At 41.6% G+C, this 13,176-nt stretch overlaps 1 protein-coding gene across 1 annotated transcript in view; it reads left to right on the forward strand.

The window, feature by feature from the left end:
* Nucleotides 1–4,513: 4,513 nt before the first annotated feature.
* The window catches only part of AKR1D1 (aldo-keto reductase family 1 member D1), a 78,662-nt gene continuing 69,999 nt past the window's right edge, over nucleotides 4,514–13,176 (forward strand). Inside the window, exon 1 of the mRNA XM_053608618.1 lies at nucleotides 4,514–4,707. Within this exon, the coding sequence (XP_053464593.1) occupies nucleotides 4,615–4,707 (93 nt within the window). The 5' untranslated portion in view covers nucleotides 4,514–4,614. The remainder of the gene's footprint in view (nucleotides 4,708–13,176) is intronic.

Consider the following 13,176-nt stretch of genomic DNA (forward strand, 5'->3'; position numbering starts at 1 on the left):
TGCAGCTCAATTTTCAATCGCCAAAATGTGGAAACAGCCTAAATGCCCACCAACCCAAGAATGGATTAACAAGCTGTGGTATATGTATACCATGGAATACTATTCAGCTATTTAAAAAAATGGAGACTTTACATCCTTCGTATTAACCTGGATGGAAGTGGAAGACATTATTCTTAGTAAAGCATCACAAGAATGGAGAAGCATGAATCCTATGTACTCAATTTTGATATGAGGACAATTAATGACAATTAAGGTTATGGGGGGGATGAAAAGGAGAAAGAGAGATGGAGGGAGGGGGTGGGGCCTTGGTGTGTGTCATACTTTGTGGGGGCAAGACATGATTGCAAGAGGGACTTTGCCTAACAAATGCAATCAGTGTAATCTGGCTTATTGTACCCTCAATGAATCCCCAACAATAAAAAAAAAAAAAAGTCTAAGGCATAATTAAAACACAGCCTATCTCTTCCTAATGCTCTGGATAATATCCCTCAAGCCCCATGGCTCTTCACCTCTGGGTTCAGAACCTGCCACCCTAACTGTGACCTGGAAAGCTGGGGAAGATTTGCAGAAATGCCTAGCTCATGTAAGCATGCATAACCACCCTTGACTCTCCTCACTGTGATAAATTCTCCTATCCTTGAAAAAAAAAAAAATGGGCAAAAGATTTGAACAAGCATTTCACCAAGAGGATGTATACATGTACACAGCAAATAAGTATAAGAAAAGGTGTTCTGGACTTGGCGCCTATAGCTCAAGCGGCTAAGGCACCAGCCACATACACCACAACTGGAGGGTTCAAATTCAGCATGGACCTGCCTAAACACCAATGTCAACTACAACCAAAAAATAGCCAGGCATTGTGGTGGTCACCTATAGTCCCAGCTACTTAGGAGGCTTAGGCAAGAGAATCACTTAAGCTCAGGAGTTGGAGATTGCTGTGAGCTGTGATGCCACAGCACTTTACCCAGGATGACAGCTTGAGGCTCTGTCTCAAAAAGAAAAGAAAAAGTGTTCTTCATTATTAACCACATGGGAAATACAAATGTAAATAGCAAGGAGATACCACAACAAATCTATTATTAATAGTATGGCTAAAATTAAAAATGTCAACAATACTAAGTGCTGGTAAAGATGCAGAAAACCGCAACTCACATGCATTGCTAGTGGGAGTGCAGACGGGGTCTAACAACTAAGTTCTTGAACTTGCCACCGTGCAAATTGGCAGTATTTGCAAACAAGTCAGTAAGGTTTCACATCTTCGATATATCAGAGTGTCAGAGCTCTGTTTGTGATGACGTGTGGCAGCGTCTTTCTGAGTGGCATTCATTATTGTTGTTGCTTGTTTTTGTGTGCTGTCTCAAGAATGTTGCCAAAACTTGGCAAGAGTGGAAATGAAATCAGAGACATGTTAGTTCAGGTCTATGGGGAGGATACACGAAGAAAACAGCAGTGCGCAAATGGATTAAACGTTTTTCTGAAGGGAAAGAAATCGCCACTGATGAAGAGAGGGCAGGGTGGCCAGTAATGACTAGAGATGATGAAAACATTGAAAAAATTCACCAAACTGTGAGCCTCCATGCCTGGCCCTGGAAATTTTCCATTTTGATGTTAAAATTCAACAAGTATGGGCAGTTCTGTAGAAATATGATTGGATAAAAAAAGACAAGCTCTAATGTTATGAATTGAGTGGGGAAACTGAGTGGGGCCTGTCTGTGTGGTTGGCCTTTCTGACCATCCATTCCTTCTTTTTGGCTGTGAGGCAGGACTCTTTATAGAAGGGGGTCTCATGACCTGCATTCAAACAAGGTAGGTCAGATAAATTTTCCATGGATAGTTTTTACACGAAAAGAGAGGGAGAAAATTAGGGTAAAATTTTTAGGTTTTATGGCTTATTTGACAGAAAAAGAGCTCCTGTTTTCATGACGTACCTGAGGGAAGCGCAATTCTAGTTTCTGTGGCTAGCCTTTGGGGAGAATAGGACTGAGAGATGAGAGGGCAAGGGAAGATCAGAAAAAACTCCTGAGTCGCAGCATAGTATTGGGTCTTCAGTCTGAAGGCTCCCATGTATCCATATATCCAGGTTAAATAAATTTGTATGCCTTTTCTCCAGTTAATCTGCCTTTTACTTATTTTATTTATTTATTTATTTTGAGACAGAGTCTCAAGCTGTCTCCCTGGGTAGAGTGCCATGGCATCACAGCTCACAGCAACCTCAAACTCTTGGGCTTAAGCAATTCTCTTGCCTCAGTCTCCCAAGTAGCTGGGACTACAGACATCCACCACAACACCCGGCTATTTTTTTGTTGCAGTTATCATTGTTGTTTAGCAGGCCCGGGCTGGGTTCAAACCCACCACCCTCGGTGTATGTGGCTGGCGCCCTACCTTCTGAGCTACAGGCACTGCCTACTTACTTATTTGTTTATTTATTTTGGCATATACTCTGACACTGTTGCCCAGGCTAGCATGCAATAGTTTCATTGTGTTACCTGCATAGACGTTCTTGCTAATATTCCAGAAGGGAATTTTAGGATGTGCACACAACTGAGCGATAGTGGCTAGTTTATTGAGTGAAAGTGGACAGGCTTAGGAACGGCTTGTGCAGAAGTCAGAGTACATGACTTAGGAAGGACTTGTGCAGAAGTCTCAGCTGCATGTGGTGGCTCAGGCCTGTAACCCTGCACTCTGGGAGGCCCTGGTGGGAGGATCCCCTTAGCTTAGGAGTTCAAGACAAGCCTGAGCAAAAGTGAGACCCCGTCTCTACTAAAAATAGACAAAATTGGTTGGACATTGTAGTAGATGCCTGTAAGTAACAGCTACTCAGGTGGCTGAGGCAGGAGGATCGTATAAGCCCAGAAATTTGAGGTTGTTGTGAGCTAGGCTGAGTCTCATGAAAAAAAGTGCATTCTCAAAAAGGAAGCAGAAAGCCATGAACTCCCAAGCAGTTGCTATTTTTTGTTTGTTGAAGTTGAAGAAAGTTGTGTGGTGAATGTTATACAAGGTGTCCCAAAAGTCACCATATATAGGGGGACTAGGAAATTGTAGCTAAATGTACCTTCATTTATAAAATATTCATTTCAAAATATTACCTATGTGTTTGCCACTTCTTCATAAAGTTTTGTAATGAATATCTTGTAAATTAAGGTACTTTAGCTACGACTTCCTTTTTTCCTGTACGTGGCAACTTTTGAGTAACTTTATACATGTGCAACACTGGGAAATTGATTACTCTTTTCCTCTCCTGAGGTCTGTTTGTTGAACTGCTGTTTGTTCAAGCCAGTTAAGTAACTTTTCCATTCCTTCGTCCCTTGCTCAGACCTAAGTGACTACCTATGCTAACAACAATCATAGCTGCAACCTCCTGGGCTCAAAGGACTCTCCCACCTCAGCCACCTGAGTAGCTAGAACTATAGGTGCATGCCATTATATCTAGCTAATTTTTTTTTTTTTTTTTAGAGATGGGTTCTCACTATGTTGACCAGGCTGGTCTTGAAATCCTGGCCTCAAGTGATCTTCCCACTTTAACCTCCCAAAGTTCTGAAGTTATAGGTATAAGTGAATACTCCCGACCTAATCTGTTTTTTTCAAGTTAATTTTTCCACAAACACTTGAAGGATCTTCCCTTTACCCCTACACTTATACATCATCTTGAGGTTCCAGAAAAATGGGAACTTCGGTCCTGACAAAAGAGATTATAAGAGGAAGGAAAAGAAGAAATCTATTGAGGGGCAATAAATGATTACAAGGGAGAAATTAGTAGGCTTGAAGGACATACAATGAGTGAGTGGTCTGGGACACAGTCCATTGGGCTTGCAGACCAGACAAGTGCTTGTGACAGAAGTCTGGGTTTGTTGATAGACTCTAGTCTTCTTTCCTGAGATATGTGTTCAATTAATGAAAGTTCTAGAAAGAGACCAGAAGTAATTGTTTTCTTCTCTGGTAAGTCTGGAATTAGGCAGATATGCCAAGTTCAGAGTCCTGTACCACCATATTGGGGGAGGTGTATTTGAGCCCCAATCCCAATAAAAACATAATGATAGAAGCTAGGTAGATGTGTTTCCTTTTGACTTCTTTTTTTTTGAGACAGAGTCTCACTATGTCACCCTCGGTAGAGTGCTGTGACGTCACAGCTCACAGCAACCTCTAACTCTGAGGCTTAGGTGATTCTCTTGCCTCAGCCTCCCAAGTAGCTGGAACTACAGGCACCCTTCATAATGCCCAGCTATTTTTTTGTTGCAGCTGTCATTGTTCAGCTGGCCCAGGCTGGGTTCAAACCCACCAGCCTCGGTGTATGTGGCTGGCATCATAAACACTGTGCTACGGGTGCTGAGCCTCCTTTTGATTTTTAATACTTGCAGAGAAGTGAATCTCTGGTGAAGTTCAATGGACAACTGTGCTTAGGATTTCTTGGAAAAAATCCATGCTTAGAATTTTTTTTCTGGGATAAAATAAATCCAGGTTGAGAAATAGATCTGTTAATCTCTTTTCTTTCATTTGGCCCCTCCTCTGGTCCTCCTTTCTTTGATTAAATAGGCTCTAGGACACCTTTTCAGAAAGACTCCCTGCTGTGTTCAGAATCATTCCTAGAAAATTGAAACCTCAGATTCTGTCTCCAAGATGTACCTCAGTGCTGTAAGTCACCGCATACCTTTAAGTGATGGAAATAGCATTCCCATTATTGGACTTGGTACTTACTCAAAACCGAACTCGGTAAGTTTTCCTCTATCAATAGCTATCTCTCTCTGTTTTGCTTTAACACTTGCCTAAAGCATAATCTGCAATTCATTTAAATTGGATCTCATAATAACGAAAACAACTGTTGAGGATGGCCATTTGCCTGATGGTATTGAGCCGAAGGTTAAATTAAATCGGTTAATGGTTAAAAATTTGTTTGCATTAGAGAATGAGATCTTTCTGTGTCCTTTAGTGAAGTTACTCCAGAGCCAGTTACTAAAGTGAAGCCTGTGAAATTTGTGTGTTTGTGGCTTCTTTTTTTTTTTTTTACCTTGGAGCATTTTTAGTTCAATCTAATAAACACTTAATAAATCCCTGCCATGCCTTAAATTATTAGACTACAGAAGCTTCAAATATAAAGAGAATAGTATCTGTATTATTTAGGGATTGAAAGAGGGCCAGCACTCTGGGAGGCTGAGGCGGGTGGATTGCCTGAATGCGCAGGTTCAAAACCAGCCTAAGGCAGAGCAACTCCTCGTCTCTAAGGCAAGAGAATCACTTGAGCCCAAGAGTTGGAGGTTGCTGTGAGCTGTGACACCACTGCACTCTACCCAGGGCAACAGAGTGAGACTCTATCTCAAAAAAAGAAAAAAAAAAGAAAATTGAATGGAGAAGGCAGACTCTTCAACAACTAATTGTAGAGCAATGACAATAAGGATGGATGGTATCCTAGAACTATAAAAGTATCGCTCTGAAAACATAGGAAAGAGAACAATTAAAATTGGCCATAGGACTGATGCTGTGGTTCACACCTGTAATCCAGGCATCTGTAATCTGCCTAGAGGCCCAGGAGGCAGGATCACTTGAGCTCAGGACTTTGAGACCAGCCTGAGCAAGAGTGAGACCCCTCTCTACTGAAAAAATAGAAAATTCAGCCTAGGCACCATACGGTGGGGGCCTGAAGTCCCAGCTCCTCAGGAGGAAGATCACCTGAACTCTGGAGTTTGGGGTTGCTGTGAGCTAGGCAGATGCCACAGCATTCTAGCCTGGAATGACTGAGGGAGACTCTGCCTCCAAAAAAAAAAAAAAAAAAAGACCATAAAGATTGAAATAGGCTTCCTTTATAACTTGGTAAAGTTTTAATTTATTAGAAGAATATCTTTCCTCATTTCATGCTGCTGATGAGAATAAACAGTGGCATGTGTGGAAATGCTACAGAAATTTGAGTGATCATGTATGAGGAAACTCTCTACAGCTAAGTATGAATTAGCCAGGCAGAGAAGTGAAGTCGAGGCAGGACGGATTAGGAGGAGGTGAAGTTTATATGCTATGTGCAGGGAAGGCCAGTCCCATAGTGGCTGACACGTGGAGTCAAGGGTGAGAGCACCTGATCTGAAAAAGCAAACTGAAAGTGGATCACCTCAGACCTTGAATACTTTACTAAGGAGTTGGGTTCATTCCATTGAAGTGAGAAATCATCTAAAGTTTAGAAGCAAAGAAATAATATCACCAGGACTGTGGTTTGACAGATAACTCCGGGGGAAGCATAGAGAATGGAAGGCAGAGGAAGAGAAATAAACTACCAATACCAAGAGTAATTACCACTTGTATCACAATCCTACAAGGTACTGTACTTGTCCACTGCTGTCGTTTTTGATAACGCAACTCTTGGGAAAGTTGTATGAGTCTGTGTCATTAGCCCCTTTCTCTTCTTCCTTTGTATACTGTCTGTATGACTTCATTCTCAATCTTGGCTCCAACCAAAGGTTTAATAACCAGAATCCACAGAGAACTCAAACATATAAGCAAGAAAAGAACAAGTGATCCCATCGCAGGCTGGGCAAGGGACTTGAAGAGAAACTTCTCTGAAGAAGACAGGTGCACGGCCTACAGACATATGAAAAAATACTCATCATCTTTAATCATCAGAGAAATGCAAATCAAAACTACTTTGAGATATCATCTAACTCCAGTGAGATTAGCCCATATCACAAAATCCCAAGACCAGAGATGTTGGTGTGGATGTGGAGAAAAGGGAACACTTCTACACTGCTGGTGGGAATGCAAATTAATACATCCCTTTTGGAAAGATGTTTGGAGAACACTTAGAGATCTGTTTTTAGATCTCTAAGTATAATTCCTCTACTAGTCATATACCCAGAAGACCAAAAATCACATCATAACAAAGGTATTTGTACCAGAATGTTTATTGCAGCCCTATTCATAATTGCTAAGTCATGGAAAAAGCCCAAGTGCCCATCAATCCACGAATGGATTAATAAATTGTGGTATATGTACACCATGGAATATTATGCAGACTTAAAGAAAGATGGAGACTTTACCTCTTTCATGTTTACATGGATGGAGCTGGAACATATTCTTCTTAGTAAAGTATCTCAAGAATGGAAGAAAAAGTATCCAATGTACTCAGCCCTACTATGAAACTAATTTATGGCTTTCACATGAAAGCTATAACCCAGTTACAACCTAAGAATAGGGGGGAGGTGGGCATAGGGAGGGAGATTGGTGGGATCTTACAAGGGTATATGTGAAACTTAGTAAATGTAGAGTGTAAATGTCTTAGCAGAATAACTAAGAAAATGTCAGGAAGGCTATGTTAGCCAGTGTGATGAAAATGTGTCAAAAGGTCTATGAAACCAGGGTATGGTGCCCTGTGATCGCATTAATGTACACAGCTATGATTTAATAAAAAAAAAAAAAAAGAACAGCAGAAAATTGGAGACAAGGCACACAAATATATTTAACATGTGCACAGAAAGAATCAGAATGATTGCCCATCTCCTAGTGGGGTTCAGAAGCTTATATACTATTGGGGTTCAAAGATCAATACTCCAAAATATGGTGTATTTCCATGCTGAGCTGAAGAAGACTCAAAGTTCCTCTGACCTTCCCCGTAAGCTCCCCCATTGTCTCTCCCAAATCACAGGATGACGTTGTTCTCTTGAGCTTAACAGATTCTCTTTCCTCAGCCTCCCAAGTAGCTGGGACTACAGGCACCCATCATAATGCTCAGCTATTTTTTTGTTGCAGTTGTCATTGTTGTTTAGCTGGCCTGGGCTGGGTTTGAACCTACCAGGTTTGGTGTATGTGGCTTCCGCTATAACCACTGTGCTACGGACAGCCTAATCTGCCTTTTCTGATGTGCTTTTTTAGTGAAACGTCAAAGGACTGAAAGTAAGTTTCCCTTGGACCCTACTGTACTATCCTGGCAAAACCGGTTATGGGAGGTAGCAAAAGAGAAATTCTGTTGAGGGGCATTAAAGGATTACTAGAGAGAATGAATGAATCCAGGAACAGAGATTCAGTTGCAACCAGATCTCTTTGACAGTGAAAGGCTCTAATAAGATGTGGTTACATTCCTGGTCCTGGAGGGGAGGACAATGGTTCTCCTTGGTGGGTGTGGATCTTAGACAGATAAAGGCTTTGGGAAGGTCTCAGAGAACTAGGTCCTTAGTTAGTTCAAAATGCCATATTTTCAGGTTTCTTAGCCCCAACCCTATGTTGTAATAATTGCTTCTCTGTGATCTTTCTCACTGGACTGTGACATCCATTAGGAAAGAGACCCAGGACAGTAGTATGTCAGGGGTGTCCTGCTAATGCTTGTCAAGTTAATAAATGATTTTGTAAGAGGATTTGTATATGCATGTGTGTATCAGAGGGCATGTAGTTGTAAATGGTTACAAAACAACAGCTAGAATTTTCTGAACACGTAATCCTATGCCAGAACCTCTTTTTTTTATTTTATTTTATTTTATTTTTTATTAAATCATAGCTGTGTACATTAGTATGATCATGGGGCACCATACTCTTGGTTCATAGAACCTCTTTTAAGTTTTACATTACATGCATTTTCTAATTTGAAATAGATAGCAGTTAACTCCATTAACAGATCAGAAAACTGAAGCATAGAGATTAAATAAATTCCTCCAAGAATTTAGCATTCCTATAATACTAAAGGACAGAGCTGGAATTTGAATGCTTTAAATTCCAGGCTATCTTGCTTTTTATGAGTATATCTTATGTCAATGAAGCTACATATTTTTAGCCATGATTTTCTATGTATATTTCTATTTCTTTTTTTTTTTTTTTTTTGTAGAGACAGAGTCTCACTTTATGGCCCTTGGTAGAGTGCCATGGCCTCACACAGCTCACAGCAACCTCCAACTCCTGGGCTTAAGCGATTCTCTTGCCTCAGCCTCCCAAGTAGCTGGGACTACAGGCGCCCGCCACAACACCCGGCTATTTGATTTTCTATGTATATTTCTGTATATGAAAGTATGTAAGAATGTGTGTGTCTGGGTAGACATAGATATATTCTGAAATTCTGTGAGGCTCAAGGGTCTGTGTCTACCAATAAGTATTATAAAGCACCTGTTATGTGCCTAGTAATATTAAATGCTATGGGTTGGAGATATTCAAAAGCAGTCACATGTCATTTCCCACAAAGAATTGTCATCTCCCACTTCAGAAGATAAGACATGCCACACTTAGAGAATTTGATGTAAGAGGAACACTATCAGAAAAGATCATACACACACCAACCACATTTGTGACCAGAAATATCACCAACTGTAAAGTATTACATGGGGTTTATGAGTATGTCTCATAAAGTCAGAAACTCTAATGTGAAGAAAAATATGTAACATGTTTCTGGAAGATTTGGGGTAGGGAAGGGGTAGAGCTGGAGTTTAGGGGAGTGGGGAGATGGAAGCATCTGAGAACAGATGCAAGGCTTTCTGTCCTAGGCCTCATGATTCACAAACTCTTTAGTCATCTGTGTCAGGGCTGGTGGGGCAGAGGATAGGATTGGTCATGCCCAATTCTACCACCCTGAAATAAAAGTACTAAGTTAGACTTAACTTCACAACCTTAGTCCTAGAGGTGGGGTCAGGTGCCTGAATTTGGCCCTCTCCACTTAGCACACTGAGATTGTTTTCAAAACCTTTCATCCCACAAGAGGTAGAAGGTCAATGACAGATTCATGTAAACTTTTTTTTAAAATTTCAGTTTAATATGAGGCAAGTGATTAGGTTACCTTGGTTGAGTTTGTCAGGCAAAGTCCAAGTTGTAATTTAACTCTTCACCCAGGAGGTATGCCAAAAGCCCTTACCTTCTGCCCCTTGGGTGAGAACACACCAATCCCCCCCTCCTATCCCCTATCCTTCCTTGAATTAAATTGTGTTTTTATTTTGTGTAGGCATGGAGTTGTTTCTCTATTGGTTTCATGTTAGATTCAGGTAGCTCTTTAACACATTTTGTTCATAGAGCCAAGTCTGTCAATATTTGAGATCCGTTTAGTTTGGATGTGGCAATTAGAGAGCAGCAGGGTGCATGTTCTGGGGGGCAGTATGGCTACTGGAGCAGAAGCTGGAGGGTCCCTCAGATTCCACCTTGTCGCTCTTCCACTAGAACATGTGGAGGCGGGAACTGTGGGAAAGAGCTTGGAAGAGCCATGTGAGGCCAACCAGACCAGCTTCTCCTGACTTAAAAAGATTTTTTTTTCCTCCAAATATGCTACTTTCTCATAAAGGTGCTTCGTGCCTGAGGATTCAGTGAGTTTGAGATGGAACCAACTTTTAGTGGCCCCAAGCGCTCTGTATTACCTTATTTGATCACTGAGGAAAACGAAAATGTTCAAATTGCCTGTGTGACTTTTCCCTATGAGAGCTTGCACACAGGATGGAATAGTCCTTAACAGCTATCCAGCAGGTATCCCTTCTTTCTGTCCCTCTCTTGATAGCTCCAACCGGGTGGGTCTGAGGGTGAGAAATTTGGGTCCTGTTTTATCCTTTCTTTTCTGCTTTGATAGAAATAAATTCAGTTAATGTCCCTGCATTTAATCAAAAAACTTCAGGTGGAACTCAAGAATGTTGCCTAGCAGGGAGATGACACAAATTCAAGACCAATGGTAACTATTTCGGATAACTGGCAATAGTTTAATACATATTTATCATGTGCTTACCATATGCAAGGATCAACACAATGAGCTGGATGCAAGGGACTTAATATCTATAAGAGGGGAGCTGGAATGCAGAAAAAAATAAATGCACAGATAACTAATGTATAAAGGGGAACTCAAGGGCCTTAAAAGAGATAATGCTTGCTCAAAGATAAAGGAAACAAAGAGCAAATCTAGTTAAGGGTACATCAAAGTGACTTCAAGCTACAGGGAAGAAGTGGCCTAGCAAGGTAGGATGGGGCATATTCCTTCTTGAGTGGCCCTCGCTGAGATTTCTGCAGCTGCATCAAGTTGTCAGAATTGGAGAGTGAACCAAAGGCTTTGCACTAGGGGCAAATGAGAAGTGAAGTCCAGGCTCTTAAGTAGCCACGAAGAGCATGAAACATCCAGGCGATTTTGCCCTGTAATGAATGCCAGTGCTCTCATTTGGCCGGACAGGACAGAAACTCAGGCATGGAGGGCAGGAGGAGCAAGGGTGACAAGTCTGCCCCGGCTCCTGGTGGCCGGGGAGCGAAGTTACACTTCGCAATCTGTGATCTACAATCTGCACAGAGGAAAGGGCTGGGCACCTTTACACCCCGGGGGACAAAAGTGGCAAAATGTCAAGCAGCAGTGACTAAACATGACTTCACTGTACACTGTTAAGTCTGTCTAGGTCAAGCGCAAGGCGCCTTCCGCAAGGCCATGGCAAAGAAAGCCCAAACACTTTTTCCTGTCCCTACAGGGGTGCATTGACTACCACACTATAAAAACCAATTTTTTTCCATAGGGCCATCATGTTTTATTAGGTCAAGATAAGTCAAGAGACCTGGGAGTTATAAATGCTTCCCAAGGCCCAGAGCTCAAAACTAGCCTAAGTTCAATACAGCTCCCATGGCAATTAATGTGTTACAACATGCCTCACTTTTTCCCAGCCTGTGGCTAATGCCCCTCCCCTTCCCAGCCAGGAGACCTTGTTCCACCTGGGGAAGGCAAAGCCTTGCTCTTATACCAAGTAATTTTTTCATATCTGTTTTTAAGCTGAAGACATGGTAAGGGTGGTCTCACCAGCATTACCCGAACAGGCCAGGCTGGAAGCATAAATAAATGGTCCTGGAGCTGAGCCTACAATTTATTCCATGTTCCCATTCTGATGTTTTATTTTCTTTCCTTCAAGAAGAGAGAAAAATGCAATCAACACTTTGGGGACTATTACAGAAGATACAGAAATTAGAGCTTCAGACATCTCACACACCATTCCACAGAGGGTGGCAGCTTCTCCATTGCAGCCAATTGTCATGTATAACCAAGGGTCCAGGGGTGACCTGATCTTCTAACATTTTTCAGAGAACATTGTAAAGTCATCATTAATTTTTAAGCCTGACAATTCATTCACATTTTGGATAATATCTGGATGGCATGTTGTCTTGTCCAGCTTGTGTTCAATCACAAATGTACCAAGCACGTTTTACAATGGATTTCCACTGACCCACCCAAATTTATGTCACCTAGCTCATGATGGGCAGCTCTGGCCACATGGGCACATCATGTCCCACAGTGAGATACACTATTTCTACAGGGCTGAGTAGCAATGTCATCAATGTAGATGGTATGACATTGCAATTCCCCCACCCCCCCACCAGGGCCTTCTGGGTCATATGGCCTAAGTGACATGGATGCTTATGGTAACACCTAGACCTTCTGCTTAGCCCTTTTCCACTCTAGGCTTCCTCAAACCTGGCAGTATTCATGCCACTCAGTAAATGGGTAGAAATAGTACCACGAGTGTGGAATATGTTGCATCTAGAATCTGAAAAAGCCTTCTGAGTATTGTGCTTTCTTAATGCTTTTACCAGTGTCTTGAAAGAACTTACATCAGGCTTCCAATAGTTCATTCCTGAATGCTTTGGTTTGTGTAAATTAAGCACTGCCCTTGTTGGCTGCCCATTTAATGTGCCCTTAGGATTGTCAGATTTAGCAAATAAAAATATGAGATAGCCAAGTAAATTTGAATTTTCAGATAGACAGTGAATGACTTTAAGATATAAAAATGTCCAATTTAATATTTGGAGTGTATTTATGCTAAAAGCTATTTCTTGCTCATCTGAAATTCCAATTTAACTGGGCATCCAATATTTTACCTGGTAGCCCTACCCTAGAGATTTCTTGTCTTTTCAACTGTCTCCAAAGCTCCCTGTAAGCTTTGGTCCCTGAGACCACTCGTTAAGAAAATTGTGCCCATCTCACATCCGAGGTTAAGTACTACCATGTGACCTCTATTATTTCAAATTCCTTAGTTCCTAATTTAATAATAAACCCAGTTTTACAGCACATCCCACAATCTGCTTTGGTCTACAGAGGACAGATGCAACTGAGCTCAACACTTCTGGTGATTGTGCTACTGAAGCATTCCTATCTCTTTGGCAAAGGGAGTGTCCTCTGGGCCCCGCTGCAAAACGTCCACCATTGGTGGGTTTTCTGGCATTACATGATGTGTCCTCTCTAGTCTGTCCTCTAGTCGGAGCTTGCTGACCATCTGCCATAGT

Source organism: Nycticebus coucang, chromosome 11 (genome assembly GCF_027406575.1).
Source record: "Nycticebus coucang isolate mNycCou1 chromosome 11, mNycCou1.pri, whole genome shotgun sequence".
In the NCBI taxonomy this organism is placed as follows: domain Eukaryota; kingdom Metazoa; phylum Chordata; class Mammalia; order Primates; family Lorisidae; genus Nycticebus; species Nycticebus coucang.